General features: G+C 30.9%; 1 protein-coding gene across 7 annotated transcripts in view; it reads left to right on the forward strand.

Annotated features, from left to right (window-relative positions):
* The window catches only part of MDGA2 (MAM domain containing glycosylphosphatidylinositol anchor 2), a 795736-nt gene that overhangs the window by 460821 nt on the left and 315550 nt on the right, over nt 1-19365 (forward strand). For 6 of the 7 annotated variants that reach the window (XM_074290629.1, XM_074290632.1, XM_074290631.1 and 3 more), the window contains 3 exons: nt 1950-2027; nt 16970-17263; nt 17450-17719. In XM_074290629.1, coding sequence (XP_074146730.1) covers nt 1950-2027; nt 16970-17263; nt 17450-17719 — 642 coding nt within the window. The remainder of the gene's footprint in view (nt 1-1949; nt 2028-16969; nt 17264-17449; nt 17720-19365) is intronic. The other variant, XM_074290628.1, reaches the window with a different exon arrangement.

The following is a 19365-nucleotide window of genomic DNA, read 5'->3' on the forward strand; positions in this document are numbered from 1 at the left end:
CAAAATAATTTCTAGAGACAAAGCCTGGGAGTAAATCATAATTGATTTTTATCAATCATAGCTAACAAATAATTGAAAAAACACCCTATATTCTATAACCAAATCACCCTCTGATGCAATCTATACAAAGGATTTATCTCCACCCATGCTTGACTGAGTAGAATTCATTTTAGATTAGATTTGCCTGGTAAGGCTGGATGGGATTATATAGAGTAGAATAGTGTTGAGACTGAATTTTTGAAATGAGGACAGTAGAAGGCGAATTCTGGATCTTCTCAAATCATTGGAAGTTAATAATAATTTTTCTCATCCCTAAAAGATGCACTTCTTAAAATTAATTTTAATTGATATAAATATATTTTCCTTATTCCTATCCTTCCTCCCAGTTGAGAAAAACAAAAACAAAACCCTTATAACAACTATGCATAATCAAACAAAATAGATTCCAATACTGATGATGTCCAAAAAAAATACACATTCAGTTATATTGAGAAAGCATGCCTTCACTGTTAGAAAATGGTTAATATGTTATATCATTTATTTCCTGGAATCATAGTTGGGCATTGCCTTAGTCAAAAAAAAATTTAATAGAATTTTATTTTTACAAATACATGTAGAGATGGAGTTCAACATTCATTTGTTCCAAAAATTTCTCCCTCCTCCCTTACCTTTATCATTCCAAGACAATAAGCAATCTAATTCAAGTTAAATATGTGCAATTACATACACACACATTATATATATATATATATATATGCATATATTATATATATAATATATATGTATATATATATATATATACGCATATATATATATATAATATATATGTATATATATATATATCATATATATATATACATATATATATGTATATATTTCCTTATTTGTCATGTTGTACAAGAAAAAGTATACCAAAAGAAGAAAAAACACAAGAAATTTAAAAAAAAATCGAAGAAACAAAAATGGTGAAAATGCTATACTTCAATTCATAGTCACTCTCCATAGTTCTTTCTCTGGATGTGGATGGCATTTTTTATTTCAAGTCTATTGGAATTACCTTAAATCACCACATTGTTGAAAAGAGGCAAGTCCATAGATCATCACATAATCTTGTTACTCTGTACAATCTTCTCTTGGTTCTGCTTTCTTCATTCAGCTTTAGTTTATGTAAATCTTTCAAAGGTTTTCTGAAATAATTTTTTTCTGGTAAATTTATTTTTAATACACATTACTTTAACACACATTACTTTATGAATCATGTTGGGAGAGAAAAGTAAGAGCAAAAGAGAAATACCATGGAAAGATAAAAAGAAACAGAAAAAAAGAAGTGACCATAGCATGTGTTGATCTACATTAAGCCTCCATAGTTCTTTTTTTTTTTGGATGCAGATAGCATTTTCTGTCTGGTCTATTGGGATTGCTTTGGATGTCTGAACCACTGCAAAGAACCAAGTCTTTCATAGTTGATTAGTTGTTATTGTGTACAATATATTTCTGGTTCTGCTTGTTTATCAGTTTTATGTATATCTTTCCAGGCCGTTCTAAAATCAGCTTAGTCATCATTTTTTTTAATAAAATAAAAATATTCCATTATCTTCATATACCACAACTTGTTTAGCCATTCCCCAATTGATGGGTATTACTCTTTTCCAATTCTTTGCTACCACAAAAAGAGCTGCTACAAACATTTTTTTGCATATGTGGGTCCTTTTCTGAAATAATCTCTTATACAACACTAATATTTCTTATCTGGTAATATGATATCTTGTATTCTCTTCGTTCTTTTTTGGTAGTTATTTCCTTGAAATTTTGAACTTTTTGTGCCTCCAGATAAATTTATTATTATTTTTTCTAACTCTATAAAGTAAGCCTATTGACACTGAATAAGCAAATAAATTCAGTAAATATTGTTATTTTTCTTTTATTGACATGCTTTACCCACGAGGTAGCTGTTGGTGCATCGGATAGAGTTCTGGGCCTGAAGACAGGAAGATCTGAGTTCAAATTTGGCCTCAGAAAATTAGTAGGTGTGTGACCGGGCAAATCACTTAATTTCTTTATGCTTTGTCATTTTTCATTCACTGTAAAATGGAGATAATAAAGCACTTACCTCCCAGACTTGTTAGGAAGAACAAATGAGATAACATTTATAAAGCACTTAAGCATCTGGCACATGGTAGACAATGAAAATGCTCATTCTCTTCTCTATGAGCAATAGATACATCATTATATTAATATAATTTATATTATAGAATTCTCATGTGGATATATTGGGTCTTTCAAGTATTTTATATTTCTGCACTTATTTTAAATAAAATTCTATTTTTTCTACTGCTTTTAAAATTGATTAATTTTTTTGCACATGATAATATTTATAGATAAGTCATGTCATATAAAGGGTCTCTTGTAAAAATAGATATTTATAAAAATTTATAATATAATAACATCATCAAATGATTGAAATATTGCTAATCTATAACATTGCCTGAATTTCTTAAAATAATAGCTTTTTATTTCTAAATATATATACAAAGATAATTTTCCATATTCACCTGTGCAAAACCTTGTGTTCCAAATTCTCTCCCTCCTTTCTCCCTACCTCATCTCCTAGACAACAAGTAATCCAAAATGTGTTAAACACATGCAGTTCTTCTATACATATTTCCACAATTATCATGTTGCACAAGAAAAATCAAATCAAAAAGGAAAAAAAAATGAGAAAGAAAAAATAAGCAAATAACAATGAAAAGGTGAAAATATTATGTTGTGATACACCTTCAGTCCCCACAGTCCTCTTTCTGGAAGCAGATGGTTCTTCATACAACACAAATCTATTGGAACTGGCTTGAAAAGAGCCACACTCATTAGAATTGATCAAGGCATTAATTTTTATTTATTTATTTATTTATTTATTTATTTATTTATTTATTTATTTATTTATTTACTTATTTTTTGCTGTGTACAACATTCTCTTGATTTTACTCACTTCATTTAGCAACAGTTCATATAAGTCTCTCCAGGTCTTTCTGAAATCATCTTGCTTATTGTTTCTTATAGAACAATAATATTCCATAACATTCTTATACTATAACTTATTTAGCCATTCTACAATTGATGGGCATCCAATTAGTTTCAGTTTCTTGCCACTACAAAAGCGGCCACTAGAAACATTTTTGCACATGTGTGTCCTTTTCCCTTTTTTATGATCTCTCTGGCTACAGGCTCAATAAAAAACACTGTTGGATCAAAGGATATGCATAATTTGATAGCCCTCTGGACAGTTTCATATTGCTCTCCAGAATGGTTGAATCATTTCACAATTCCAGCAACAATGCACTGATGTCCATTTTTTCCCACATCCCCTCTAACATTTATCATTTTCTTTTCCTGTCATTTTAGCTAATCTGAGAGGTATGTGTAGTGACACTCAGAGTTGTCTTAATTTTCATCCTCTCATTTTCTATTTTTAAAGAATTAGAGTCCATTCTAATTCCAATGAGAAAAGGAAAGTAAACAAATATATTATAACAAATATGCATGGTCAAGCAAAACAAATTCCCTCAATTGTTCTCATATGTCTGGACAATATTTTATTTCTTGAAAATTTCTTGAAATATTTCTTGAAATACAATATCCAATTTTTTGGTCATATGTTAAATAAAATTTAAAAAAACCTTTACATTATTTTTCCAAATCTGTTTTCCAAGTTAGTTGTTATTTTTTCATATAACATTGCCATTCCTACTTGTTCTATTTTTTAATCTTTTGACATTGCATTATTTATTTGTCTCACACATTAGTAATTAACTTTTATTTGGCCTATTCTTAATTGTTCTTGAGTCTATTATTAAGGTAAAATTTTATATATTTGTTTTTGTTTTGTTTTGTTAAACTGTTAAATCTCTTTTCCAAGTCTATTCTCCATAGTTCTCATTTCATTTACAATATTTTTAATCTGCTTTAGGGAATTTAATTTTTAAATTTATTTAGTATATTTCTCCAGTTACATATAAAAACAATTTTAACATTTAAAATATTGAGTTTTAAATTCTCTCCCTTCCCCCAGTCCCCATCTTGAGAAGGTAAGCAAAGTTTCAAATTGCTCTTTAGAATGGTTGAATCAGTTCATAACTCCACCATAAATGCATTATTGTCCATTTTTCCTACATTATCTCCATCATTTATCTTTCTCCTTTTCTGTTCTATTAGCCAGTCTAATAGGTATGTGATGGTACCTCAGAATTGTTTTAATATGTGTGGATGCAATCATTGGTGAGTTAGAGCATTTTTCATATAGTTCTAGATGGCTTTGATTTTGAAAACTGTTCATATCGCTTGATCATTTATCAATTAGGGAATGGCTCTTATTTTTATAAATCTGATTTAGTTATCTATATTTGATAAATGAGATCTTTATCAAAAAATTTACTACAAATTTTTTTCAGTTATTATAAAATAATTTTTAAGCAAGTTTCCCAATTCATTAACTTAACTTTGGTTCCAGAATTGAGAGTGCACTGTCTCAAGCTTCAGGAGTTCTGAGTGGCTGTTTTGAGAGATACTTCTAGGGACCTATCATTTTTCAGTTCTTCCAATGTGGTATGATCTACGGAGAGGTATTTACTACTGTCCTAGTCTGTAATCTGGTCTCATAGCAACTCTTTTATATACTGAAATTGTAAGGAAGGTCCCTGCTCCATTGTGGCCACAAACACTGATATGCTAGAATTTCTCTTTGCCCTTGGATTGTCACTCGGTACTGGGACCCTGATCCAGTTTGGGCAAAGCAACAGAGTCCTGCCTCAGTGCTAGCAAAGAGATCCCCTGTAATCTCATTCTGATTAGATAGGTGATCCCCTTATTGCTTGTGAACTGAGAGCTCCAGAAGCTGGCACTGCTGCTACAGTGATTCTTAATGCCCGCTTCTGGTTGTCTGGGGCCAGACCTGTAGTGGCACTGTGCTTTACTGTGCTGAACTGTGCTTCACTCTTACCTTGGCATAACAAATTTTTCTGTTTGGTATGGGCTGAGTTGTGTGGAAACAACCACGGCTGCCACTGATTCAGTCACCTCAAGTTTGCTCCTGATTTTCTGTGGCTTGGTCTCCATGGTGCTGGCACAGTCTGCATTGGAATAGCCTGTGATAGATTGTGTTCCACTCTCATCTTAATGCAACACACCTTTCCTGTTAACCTTCTAAGTTGTCTCATGCTGGAAAATTGTTTCATTCTGCCTTTTTGTGGATTCTTCCATCTCAAAATTTGTTTAGAATTATTATTTAAAGGCATTTGGAAGGGTTTGGAGGAGAGGAGTTCAGGTGACTCCTTGCCTTTATTCATCCATCTTGGCTCTGCCTTCCATATTTTTAGCTTTTTAGTTCTTGCATCAATTTTTCTAAGGATTCTAATTTTGAGAAATCTATTTTTTCCTTTGAGGTTTTTATTTTGAGTGTGTTTTTTAAACAATTATTTTCCTTTTCTTTGCTATTATATTGGGCATCCTTGGCACATAAAATTTCTTCTGTTGTTATTCTTTACTAATATTCCTTCCAAACCTCCATTCTTTTTCCTTTCCTGGCTGAATCTCAAATTAATCTTGTTGTAGCCCTTTCCTTTAATCTGAGACCTTTCCTTTGTTTAGTTCTAGATTCTCCTCTTTTTTCTTTCAAGAATCAGATGAAGGTAAGGACTTTTTAAAAAATTGGTTTAAAAAAAAAGCATTAAAGGAGGAAGAAAAAATCCAAAAGAGAAATATAGCTAAAGGAAAACAAAAAGAACAATGGAGCTGAAGGAGTGACTGAATTTTAGTGTCGGGAAGGACTAAGTTCTCAGGTGTAGGCCAAATATGTTAAAAAAAAAAAAAAAAGTGACTATCATCAAGAGCAGCCTCAGGGATATCATAGGTATAAAAAATGATAACTACCAAAATAGTCATTGATCATCATAGGTCAAATAGAAGTGCCCTGAAGTGCATGGCCACTTTCTTTATTTTAACCTGTCTGGGAGCCCTAATTGGGAGGGAATACAAATTCTTTGCCTTATAAGAAAGGCTGCCTCTTTTCTTCAATGGGACTTTCCTACCTTTTCTCTGGCTCCAGATTTCCTGGCTTCTTTCAATTCCAAGATAAAATTTCATCCTTGAGAGGCTTTACTCATTCTTTTAATTCTGATGCCTACTTTCAGTGGATTATTTCCAATTTGTCTTTTTTTTAAAATAACTCTTAGAGTTTTTTGCATGTTGTCTCCCCCATTAGATTATGAGTAGCATTATTTCAAAATTGGAAGTAGGGAAGTATAGCGTAAAATGAACCAAGTTGGCCTTCACACTTCTAGTGTACTTTTGATAATACCTCAATGCTTCAAGAAATGTTGATTCCCCAACTTCTGTGACTATTTATTATAGAGGGACCTATGCAAGTTTATTTTGTGTTCTTAAGATATATATCTTAAAGACAAATTCAATAAACTTAGTTTTACATTTATTAGAGGAACTCATTTGATTCTAATCCAATCCTACAATAGTTCTCTGAACTGAACCTGACTCAAACTAAACTGAAAAGAATTTTGGTAGTTTAGATTCAAAATAGGAAGAAAATGAGGCACTTTCAGGTTATCTAGCAATTGACAAAAATATATTTGCTTAAATAAGGTGGGAAAAGCTATCTTGCAAGAATTACCCCTAATATCCAACAGTCAAACAAGAGAATACTCCTAAAGCTACTCATGGCTGCATTGTACCCAAGTGCTGAGGAAATGATATCAAGAGCCAAACAGTCTAAATTTTTACATCATGTGACCCATCAAGTTTTAAAGAAGGTATCAATACCTGTTAAGGAAAAACTATCCTAATTTGGGGAGAAGTAAAAAGAGTTTAGGATATTTTTCCTACCACAGCAATGAATATGATTCATTGCTTATGTAACTAAAGGTTGTTGTTTTTTTTAATTTTCCTAAAAAGACAGATTATGTCTCAATAAGATTCAATCATGTAAGTCTTGAAGGAAAGTGGAGAGAAACAAAGAAAGTAAGAATACTTTGTACTGAGGAAGCAAAATAAATAATTTAGCCAAGGTGTCTTTGTGGAAACCTTTAGTATTATAATTTTGGTAAGCCATGACATTTATTAAATAGCCGTTTATTTCCCTTAAATACCTAATAGATTACATTAAATTATTCTGAATTTGGGCTTCTCCAAAAATGTGGTAGTTTCTCTACTCTTACTATAATATATAATTATGTAAAACTCTAAAAGGATAGAAACAGTAAATAATAAACATTTATAGACCCATGAAAGTTTAAAATGGAAGCACTAATTTCACAAAATATAATTTACCAATATAAAATACTAATTTAGCAAATACTAATTTAGCAAAATATATTTAGCAAAGAATTATCTTTGTGTGAATAAATCTATGTGATCCAGGATTTCCTCCCTGACAAAACCTATCATGGTATGATTAAAGAAATGTCATTGTGGGGTTTCAGTGTTTCATAGTATTAAAATAATCATCAGATTAATAACTTTTGTACTGTGAACAATTTATTCATATTTAAATTACATTCTAAATATTCTCAGTCATTGTTAACTGAAGTTTTCAAATTATACTCTAGATGAATTTAAAATCAAGTCAAATTTCAAGATAATTTTAAACCTGAACCTTCAGAACATAAAACTAATTTTAATTATCATGAAAAGGAGAGGTATATAATTCACTGCCACCAAAACTTTTCAGTATTGTGGGAACCAAATTAATATGTAATTTTGAAGTGTTTAAAAAAATAAAACTATAATACAGTACAACATCTAAAATGACTTGTTTTTTCTAAGTTCCATTTTTATTCAACACTATTGATATGGGGGCAGGTAGGTGGTGCAGTGAAAATAATAGAGCACCAGCTTTGAATTCAATACTATTGATATGGGGGTAGGTAGGAGCACCAGCTTTGAATTCAGGAGGACCCGAGTTCAAATCTGGTCTCAGACACTTAACACTTCCTAGCTGTGTGACCCTGGGCAAATCACTTAACCCCAGCCTCAGAAAAAAAACAAAAAAAACAAAAAACAAAAAAACCCCACTATTGACATGAAGAGACATTGATACAATCAACACCCACTTTCTGTGCAAACCACTATAAATTAATGTGCAAAAATATCTAACTAGTGTTAGATTGTAAAAATCAGGGAACAAAAATTATCTCAATTTCTTTTATTATTAATTAATTATTTTATTTATTCATCCATTTATTTATTTATTTGTTTGTTTGTTTATTTGTTTGTTTGTTTATTTATTTATTTTATAATATTATCCCTTGTATTCATTTTTCCAAATTATCCCTTCCCTCCCTCCACTCCTCCCCCCATGACAGGTAATCCCGAAATTATCTCAATTTCAAGAAAAGTTTATTTGTCATATGCAGTAGAAATAATGCTTATATGGAGGCAAAATTAATTATGCAGGCAGCTCATATACTAGTTTTAAAACTTTTGATCAAACAACTCAGACTTTTGCTTTTTAAACACTGTTCCCCAGTTGACAGCTAATTTATACAATTGCTTTTCCTTATCCTAAAGCAATTATTTTCATAGACAACCAGAGGTCTCCTGTACAAATACTCCTGCAGTTTATTACCATTTCTGTTGCCTTTTTTGTTTTGTAACCCTATGTGTCAGCACAAATTATTTCCTCTTATTACAGCATTCTGTTACGTCATACAAAATTTAATCCTGAACAAGATATAGACAAGATGAATAAATTTGATAAGTCTACATTGAAGAAAGGCAAAGAAAAACCCCACTGTCTTCAAAGGAAATAACTAAACTGGATTAGGCAGGCAGATCATAAATAAAACTTCCCCTCCAATGTGTAGTATATATTCTACAATCAATACTTTCATATTTTACTTCTTCAACTATTTACCTTTGTAAGATATAAAGAGGTTAGGTAAAGTGTAGGTGGCTGTGTCACCCCTTTCAAGTTCAAAAGAATAAATAACTACTGGTGTAGAACGAAGGTCTCTGTGCAGCTTCTCCATCAGCCTACTGATTTTGCAAGTTATTGAAAAAAGACAGTTGATGAGTCAACAGTAAATCGAGTTAAGAGAATAAAATGAAAATATCTGGAAAGATATAAAATGAAATTAATCAGATTGTCACTTTTCTTTTTAGGTTTTGTGATCCTAATCTATCTTGGTTCTCTTCCTACTACTCTGATGGTTTCTCCCCCAGATTATGCCCACTCTTTTGCTTAGTGGTAATGTTAGATATCATGGTTTCAGTTATTGTATCTATGCAGATGATTTGCAGATCTATTTATCTCACCCTTATATCCAATCTCATCTTATCACCTCTCTATTGGACTTCTAGAACTGGAAGTCCTGTCAAAATCTCCAACTCAAAATGTTCCAAAACTAATTCATTATCTTTATCTCTACCAAAGCCTCCCCTCTTATGAACTCCCAATTACAATCAAAGACATCACTATTCTTCCAGGCACTCAGTTCAAAACCTAAAAATTATCCTTGACTCTTCACTGTGACTCATTCTACACATCCAATCTTTTGAAAAGTCTTGTCTTTTCTATCTTTGTTATATTTCTTCATTTAAAGTTCATGTTTTCTCCAATATTACAGTCACCTTGGTCCTGGTCCTTATCACCTGACATCTACATAAACCTTCTGTTGGTCTTCCTATCTCTAGTTTTTCCTTACTTGAAGCCCATTCTGCACTTAGTTTCCAAAGTAATTTTTCTAAAGGGTTGGTATGACCATTAAAGATCAAATATAAAATCTTCTGACTTTTATAGGCCTTTATGTTTCAGGATTTTCTTAACTTTCCAGTTTTCTTTACTAGATTCCAAATATCCTCTGAATCAGTGACACAGGTTTTCTTGTGGTTCCTCTGATGCCTTCATTTCTTGTCTCCTTTCTTCCCTGACTTCCTTTAAGATTCATTCAAATTTCATCTTCCAAAAGAAACCTTTACAATTTTCCACTTCCACTTTCTTCACTATAAAAATTTTTCCCACATCTATCTATCCATCCATCTATGTATCTGTCATTTATCATCTATCTGTCCATCTATCTAGTATGTACATTATTATTCTGTTATTTTCTGCATGAATATATAAGTTCTTTAACTACAGAAACTGTATTTTTGCCTTTCTTTATATCCTTAATCCTAAATTTGGCACATAATAAGCACATTAATTAAAATGCATATTGACTGCCAAATGTTCTAATTATTGGATTAATTGTACATTTTAAAAATATGCAAATGCAAGTTTTAAAGACTGAAAGAAAAAAAACAAATATCCATGCGTCTGTTAAAAATATAGGATATTTCTGAATTAAAATGTTTTGGATTTCAAATCATAAAATGATTTTTGTATAAATTTAAAAAACTCATTTTTCTTATGTTGTTTATCAAAATTAAATATCTTTATACTAGGTTTATTCACATGTAAATACTAGACAATCATTTTCCACAGAGAATGAGTTTTATGTTTTATGACAAATGTTTTAGACAATGGGTAGAATCTAGCTACAATAAAGATCTTTGGAAGTTTTCCCAATACTCTGATAATGTTCAGAGGTCGTCTGGTCTAAAGATATTAGCTATAGTGACTACTGATGAAATAGTTGTTCAAGTAACAAAATGCTAATAAATTACATTTATATAATGGAAACACAGATCTTTTTACACTAAATGTATTATTTCAGGAAGTTACTGTCTAACTTTTATTTTTTAAAATACGAGTTGGATCAGTTATTTTGGGGGTATATTTCTTGAATCTTAATTCTAAATAAAGAATGTAGTTTCGTGCAATATCAAAATTCTGGATTCTTCCAACCAATTATTTGTCAGTAGAGAAATTACACCTTTTCATAAAAAGACTATCATTTAATTCTTTTATTTTTTCTAGTGGAGATAGACAATTGAGTTAATCTGAATCTCTAATTATAAGTCTTTTGCTTTGTAATTGTAATTCAAGAATTTCACATTATAATACTCAACATTTTCACAATTCATACAGCTATATCTTTTTTTAAAAAAAGAAAATAGAATCTCAGTTGTAAAATATATTTAGTTCCCATTGGAAACATGTGCACTTTACAATTGTATCTGATCATTAAAAATATTTCCTCCATTCCAGAGGACTAAATATAATGAAGAAACAAATATGTGTTTATTATACAGAAGATAAGTAGTCAATATGAATGTAAGGATGCTTCTATACCCTATAATCTCTGCCTTTGGAATAGTCAAAAGAGTAAAAAATTACTCATACAACTAGATATATTTTCATTTAAATTTTTTCTACCTTAAACCTCTAAGTGAGTTATATTTTAAGAAATTTACCTAGGAAATCTAATCTATAAGTAACACTCCTTCCTATTTCTTAATTACCATTCATGTCATTTGTTAGGATAGCTGATTCTTTCCTCAAAGCTCTTGAGGTTAATCTGAGAACTTGAGGGTTTCTAGTCCTTGCACTTCTTTGTCCACAACAATTCCCTTTCAGAAGTTTGAATGAACTTGCTACCCCATATCAGGAATGACTGCTTTTGAATGAGTCTGTCTTAATACTGCTGACTGATTCTTCAGCCAATGTCTCTCTGTCTGCCTGCCTGCCTGTATATCTATCTATCTATAGATGTATGTAGCTGCATAAATAAATAAATATATAAATAGGTATATAGATATTTGTATAGAAATATATACATATAGATATATATATACATATAGAAATATATACATATATACATATACGTATATACATATACATATAGAAATATAGAAATATATACATATAGAAATATATACATATACGTATAGAAACATATACAGACAGAAATCCAATAAGCATTTTGTTCTTTCTAAATTGATTAAAATATTTTCACAAATAGTTTATCACTCTTGATAAGTCACTTAAGACTTGTTCTCACTTGATAAAAGTTTGATTGTATAGAACATCAAGATAGTTATTTAAAGTATAATGTTATAATTGATTGATTCAATTTATCTATATCCTTTCATTCTTTTACAATTTTAACATTTGCTCTCCTGTGAAAATCTATTAAAGCCTATTTAGAACGTTCATAGTTCCAAATCCTAGAGTCATTTCTTAGTAACTTGGGAAGTTTCAACATTAACAAAAGTTTGAATGCCTCCCTCAATGCTGTGAACTAAAGAATCTAAAGGAAAAGTTTATGAAATATATTTAATAACCAATCAGTAATTAAATTACTTACATATTCCTCAAATCTAATTTCAATTAGTTATAATTATAATTTAGTAGTAATTAATTATAATTCAATATTGGTCATGTTGTAAAAGAAAATATAGACAGAAAATAAACTAAAATAAAAGAAATAAAAGAAAAGTATGCTTTAATCTTTATTCAGAGTTTATCAATTTTCATTCTAAGGAAATAATTTTTCATCATAGGTCCTTTGGAATTGTCTTGAATTATTGTCCTCATCAGAGTTACTAAGTCTTTCAGTTGTTCTGCTCACTTCAAACCATGGAGCATTGTATTGCCAGCAGTGGGCCTTGGAGGTAGTTGTATTGACAACAAAAGTAGCTTTTGGAGCTCATTCCAGATGAGGAATGAATATGAGGGAACAGAAGGAGATTGCAGGAAATACTTTGCAACCTTTAAAAGGCTTAGGACCCTGTTGCATTTCCCTTACACAGTTTTGGGTTGCAATATCAGGACCAAAAGGAGCAATAAAACTTATGGTCACAGAGAAGTAAGAGTCCTGGTTAAAAGAAATGTAAAATTTCACTGGAAAAGAAGAAATTTTTAGATGTAGAATTGGCCAAGTGAAAAAAAAGAGAGAGGTACATGAACTCCCTGAAGAAAATAGTCTTTTAAAAATTAGAATTGGGCAATTGAAAGGTAAGTGCTTCGTGAGACAAAAAGACATAAAGAAATAATGGAGGGGGGGAATCAAAAGAATGAAAAAAATAAAAAAGGGAAATATCTCATTGGAAAGTCAAATAACTTGGAAAATAGAATGAAGAGAGATAATTTAGGAATTATTAAACTACTGCAAAGCCATGATAAAAAAAGAGTGTAGAGATTGTATTTCAACAAATTAATGAGAAAATCTGACCTGAGATCCTAAAACCAGAGGGTTAAAAAACAAAGAAAGAAAAAATCCACCAACACTTCCTAAAAGAAATACCAAAATGAAAACTCCCAGAAATATTATAGCTTATTACAGAAATTCTAGATCAAGGAGAAAATATTGAAAGCAATCAAAAAGAAATAATTAAAATATCATGGAGTCAAAATCAGGATCACATGAGATTTAGCAACTTCCCTAATAAAGATCAGAAACCTTGGAATATGATATTCCAGAAAGCAAGGACTGAAATCAAGAATAACTTATTCATCAAAATTGAATAGAATCTATCAGGGGGGAAATTGATATTTAATGAAATAAAGAAATTTTCAAGCATCCTGATGAAAAAGACAGATGAATAGAAAATTCAACTTTCAAATAAAAAACTTAAGAGAAGCATAAAAAGGTACACATGCAAGAGAAATCCTAATGATTTATATGGTTGGTTTTTTTTGTTTTCCATTGTTTGTTCATTTTCTCATTTTGTTTCTTGATTTTGAACTTTATATTAAAGTTGGGGTCTGTTTTTGGCATAAGTAGAAGACATGTTTTGAGCTTTAAGCTTTTTTACATTACTCTTTTTAGCACTAATTCTGAAGAACTTCCAGCGAAGCTTCTAGTGTTTCTAAGTTGTTGTGCTAGGCACAATTGTAATCATTGCTATTTTAGTCTGCACTCTGGTCCTTACCCAGGAAGGATCCTTGATCCCTTGAGATTTCAATCTCTATTCCTCCTCAGTTCCCATGATCCCTTGGGATCAGAAATGATATTGTTTCTCAAGGCCCCTCATCTATTTTGGCCAAAAGTGATACTGCCCCTCTGGGCTTTCACTTCTTCTTGATAGAAAGTGAGTCTCTCCTCAATTGAACTATGACTTAGAAGTATGTATAGATGATGGAATGGTCAAGTAGCATCTGATCATGTGTCCAGTACTATCACAGAGATCTCTTGTAATCTCTTTCTTACAGGCTGCCAGGTGACCTTACCATCTCTGGCTTGAGAGTTCCCAAACCTACTGCTGTTTTTGTCTCCACCAATGATGTTCATCCACATGGACTTCATATCAACTTCCACTCCATCCAATCTGTCTTTATGAACTACTAAATTGTCTTGGGCTGGAAGAATAACTTACTGACTTTTTATTGGATGCAATTTAATAGGCAAATACCATTTTATGGTGTTTTAAAAGAATTTTCCTGTTCTGATTGTTCAAAGAGAGGAAAAAGAGACCATGGTCAAGAACCTGGAAGAAAATTACTATTCCCTCTGTAACATTTTCAAAACATAGATTGAAGACTTATGTAATTTATAAAAATTCATTAAATTTAATCTGTTCTAATTAGTTAGGAATTTTATTGGAATTTGGAACTTCTCATATTTTGAGCATCCCGGGGCAAATTATGGTGGAATTCTCAATTATTCAGCCTTCATTCTCCAGCCCTAATGTGTTATCTTGGAGGTTTCAGAATTGTATCTACAAAAGTGAAAGGTTGTCAGCCCCATATGAGGGAATTCAAGATCCTTTTGTAGGCTGCTGAGGTAAAACAAGGCTGACTCTCAGTATTTGCTGTTACTTTGCATAAAAGCAAAATAAGGAATAAATACATTGGGAAGACTTTTTTTCAAATCTTGAAACATTATCTAAATCATCTTCAGAAGATGTATGCCTAATTTGAGGGTCCATAAGTGCATAAGAGGAATATCCTGCTAAAGAAAATAGAAAGAAGGAATGAAACAAGTTTTAATCATTTGATTTCATGAAAAAAATATACAAACATATATGAAGAGATATTAGGAATGGACTTCAGATGAACTCATAGATGACTCAGCTGAAGTAGATAAAGAAATGTTGAATACACATCACACTTGCATACCCAAAGTATTTGTTATAAGGACCATATCAAACTAAAGGAAGAAAAAAGCAAATATATATATATAGAAAGAAATGAAGTTATGAGAAAACTATTATGAAGAATTACTTAGTCACAAGCAGAATTGATTCCCTGATTCTGAAGTAGAGATAAAAAAGAGAGATAGGGAATAAATCTAAAATGTACTTTAGATTACTTCTTAGAAAATTAGAAAATGGTTGGATAACTAATGGTATATTAAGATATCGGAGTATTAATATACTATCAATGACAAAAGAGAAGACTAGAACTAGAAGGGAAGTACGAATAAGCTCAAAGAAGTATGGAAAAGTATTAACTGGCAGTGTAAAGTGAGCAGAACGAGAACAATTCATTTAAGAATAGCAAAAATAGGGGCAGCTAGGTGGTGCAGTGGATAGCACACCAGCCCTTAAGTCAGGAGGACCTGAGTTCAAATAGTCTCAGACACTTAACACTTCCTAGTTGTGTGACCCTGGGCAAGTCACTTAATCACAATTGCCTCAGCAAATCTATATCTATATCTATATCTATATGTTTTATATATATAAAACAATTATAAAGAAAAATTATTTTGAAAGACTTAAAAACTCTGAGCAATGCAATATTTTATCTTGCAATATGTTACTGATATGATGTATGCAGAGAAAATACATTTTTGGGTATGTATTAATATTGTTTGATCATTATTTCCAAAAATTCCCTTTATTTTTTTCTATTTTTAATTAAGTGATGGGAGTTTAGGGACAAGAGAGGCAGGACATGGTGATCTCTCTCCTAAAGAGGGTCTTAGGATTCTATTTAAAAGCAAACAGTATAATATGAAGTTTCATATAGAAACACACAGTTTTTACATCACCCTGAGGGGAAAATGTAACTGGTCTTGCTCAAAGGACAATGAGGCTAGAATTTGCTAAATTATGTGGCTTATTCAGGACAAATCTTCCCATTAAAGTTCTAGAGGAATTCATCAGTGATTAGAAGTATTCTAGAATATTATCTGCCAGTAATTCTAGTTCCATTTTGTCAATTTATATTAATTATATTTTATTATAAAGGGATATTTAATTGAAAAACATTAAAATAAATAGCATCTGTAATTCATATTTTATTGTATCATACATATATATGATACTGTTTGTTTCCTGTGCTATTGTACACTATAATTAATGTTCGATCCAGAAAATTCTGAAACCCAAATTTAATAAAATGACACTTGAGTACAAAAATATATTTACAGAACAAAAAAATTATAGAAAAATATATTAGCATTCTTTAAAATTAGGTTTTATATACAACTAAAGTTTTGACTATGATACCATAGTTCACTCACAAGTTACAAAATAAAAACTCAAATAGAAATTGACAGTACCATCATATATCTGCCTCATTATTCTTTACATAGCATTCCCACTGTAGAATAGAAGAATGGAATGCTAGTTAATGCTTGAGCACTCTGGCTGAATTTTCCCATGGGCTTTCACTTTTCAACTACTTTTACATTTTTTTTTTTTATCTTTAGATGAAAGATATTTAAGACAGAAAGAAATAAAAATTTTCCCTATTTCCCCCCAACATTTTATATATGTTTGTCCCCTTTCTACTTGACTTTGCCCAATTTGTCATGTGATCATCTGATAAAAATACAGAGTACTATACTATTCTAAGAAGATACTTTCTTTTGTTGGTCATGTCATTTCCAACCTAATGACTGATTTGTTGATTGATAATTGTTTTTTTCCCATTAGGTAGTCCTACATCAAATATTTCTGGATTATATTAAGGAATTCTCTTTCTTCTGATTGAGGGATTTTATCAATTTTTTATTTTGTCTAAAATTTTGATGCATGGGATTGTTATATTTCAATGTGCAGTTGATTTTTCTATATTTTAGTGTACTTTAACAATTAATAGTAACCTTATAATCCCTTTTCTTTTTCCTCTGTCAAGTTCCACCCAATTTGACTGTTCCTCAGGAAAAATCACCTTTGGTAACCAGAGAAGGGGATACCATAGAACTACAGTGCCAAGTAACTGGAAAACCTAAACCCATTATCCTTTGGACTAGAGCGGACAAAGAAGTTGCTATGCCAGATGGGTCAATGCAAATGGAGAGTTATGATGGAACACTGAGAATTGTGAATGTATCTAGGGAGATGTCAGGAATGTACAGATGTCAGACTAGCCAGTACAATGGATTTAATGTAACACCAAGGGAAGCATTGGTACAGCTCATTGTACAATGTAAGTGAATTCCTTTTCTATGATTGTCTTTTGGGGGAAATGGAAGAAAACAAGTAATCCCTTAAATAAAAGAAAATTATTTTTGCCACTGGTTTAGCAATTTGAATTTCAATACAATTATTTCACTTGTAACTTTTTTATTATAAACAATGTCTTGTCTCTTTTTAAATATCTTTTTTTCTATAGATCCTCCAGCTGTGGAACCACCATTCCTGGAAATAAGACAAGGACAGGATAGAAGTGTCACAATGAGTTGCAGAGTATTAAGAGCCTATCCTATCCGGGTGTTGACCTATGAGTGGCGCCTAGGCAATAAGTTATTACGGATGGGTCAATTTGATTCACAAGAGTATACAGAGTACACATTGAAGGATCTATCCAATGAAAACTATGGGATTTACAATTGTAACATTATAAATGAAGCTGGAGCTGGAAGATGCAGCTATCTTGTTACAGGTAGGAATTCAAAGACATTTTCAGTGAATTAAAACAATAACAATACATAGGACACTTCATTCTATGTTAATGAAAGTATATATAATGGAAATCTATGGGGCAAAATAGACTTCTTTCTTCTGGAACAGTTTCTAATTATTAATTTGTAAGATAAATCTGGTCTAGAAGTTAAGATAAAATATTTCAATTTCAATAAGGCTTATAAGTAGAGCTGCTATTTTGAGTCTTTTATTAATTAAAGCAACAAATATTAATAGCACTTTAAGTTAAAATACAAATTCATTTGAGAAAATGTTAAATTATTTGAGGATAAATCTTTTATATATGGTCTTAGAATAGTAAGTAGCTTTTAAAAATTCTCCCATTTGATGTCCTCACAAACTTGAAACAAAATAATGACATTTTAGATCCTAGCATTTTATTTTTTAAAAGTTTGTTTTTTTGAGGCTGAGGTTAAGTGACTTGCCCAGGGTCACACAGCTTGGAAGTGTTAAGTGTCTGAGATCACATTTGAACTCAGGTCCTCCTGAATTCAGGACTGGTGCTGTATTCACTGTGCCACCTAGCTGCCCCCCCTTTTAAAAAAGTTTTACTGATATTTTTTGTTTTTATATTGCAAACATCTTTCTCTATGGCCTTTTGTAACAAAGTAAAGCAATTAAATAAAACTAACAATATAATGACCTCATCTGAAAGTTCATAAAGTATTCCATGTGTATTTTTTTTAAATAAATGACACAGTTGTTGTAAAATGTTGGGCTCAGAATTATGAAGACCTGAGTTAAAATTTGACTTCAGATACTTTCTAGTTGTGTGAACCTGAGAAAGTTGCCTAACCTCTGTTTGCCTCACTTGCTTCATCTGTAAAATGGAATAATAATATCATCTACTTCCTAGAATTGATATGAAGATAAAATGAGACAATAATTGAAAAGAGTTTAGTGCAGTGTGTGGCACATAGTAGATATATAAATAATAGCTATGATTATTGTTATTTTATTTTATTTCATTTTACCTTTTACTCCAAAAAAGAAAAGAAAAAACAAATGTATTGAAACAAAGATACATTTTTCTATCATGTTCTCTATCATGTTTTCTATCATATTCTTCATCATTTTGATTTTGATATAGTAAGACTTGTTCTTCTGCTTCTTCCATATCTTTTTTAAATCATGAATCACCTAATTTCCTATAGAATATTTACATTCCATGGCTTATTTTTATCCATTCTTAAATTATAGTTGGATACATAACATACTAAAGCAAATGGATCTCTCATGCTCTGGTATTAAAAAGGAAGAAAGGGAAAAAGAAAGAGATAAAGAAGCAAAGAAAGAAAAGGCAAGCCTAAGTACTAGAATAAAGACTCATTATTTCGCAAAAATTACTGGGAAAATTGAAAAATAGTATTGAAAAAATTTCATTTACAGCAATAGGTATGAGATAGCAGCCCAGACTTTTGGACAGCAAAGAAATGGTTAGCATCTACTTAAAACCATTAATCAACATTATCTGCAATAAGAATAAATTAGCAACTTTTCCAAAAAGATCATGGAATAAGGAGAGATATCCATTATCACCATTACTCTTGTAACTATAAAATATGATAAGAAAAAGAAATTCAAGCAATAAGAACAGGTAAAGGG

The sequence above is a fragment of the Sminthopsis crassicaudata genome, chromosome 2 (genome assembly GCF_048593235.1).
Source record: "Sminthopsis crassicaudata isolate SCR6 chromosome 2, ASM4859323v1, whole genome shotgun sequence".
NCBI classification, from domain to species: domain Eukaryota; kingdom Metazoa; phylum Chordata; class Mammalia; order Dasyuromorphia; family Dasyuridae; genus Sminthopsis; species Sminthopsis crassicaudata.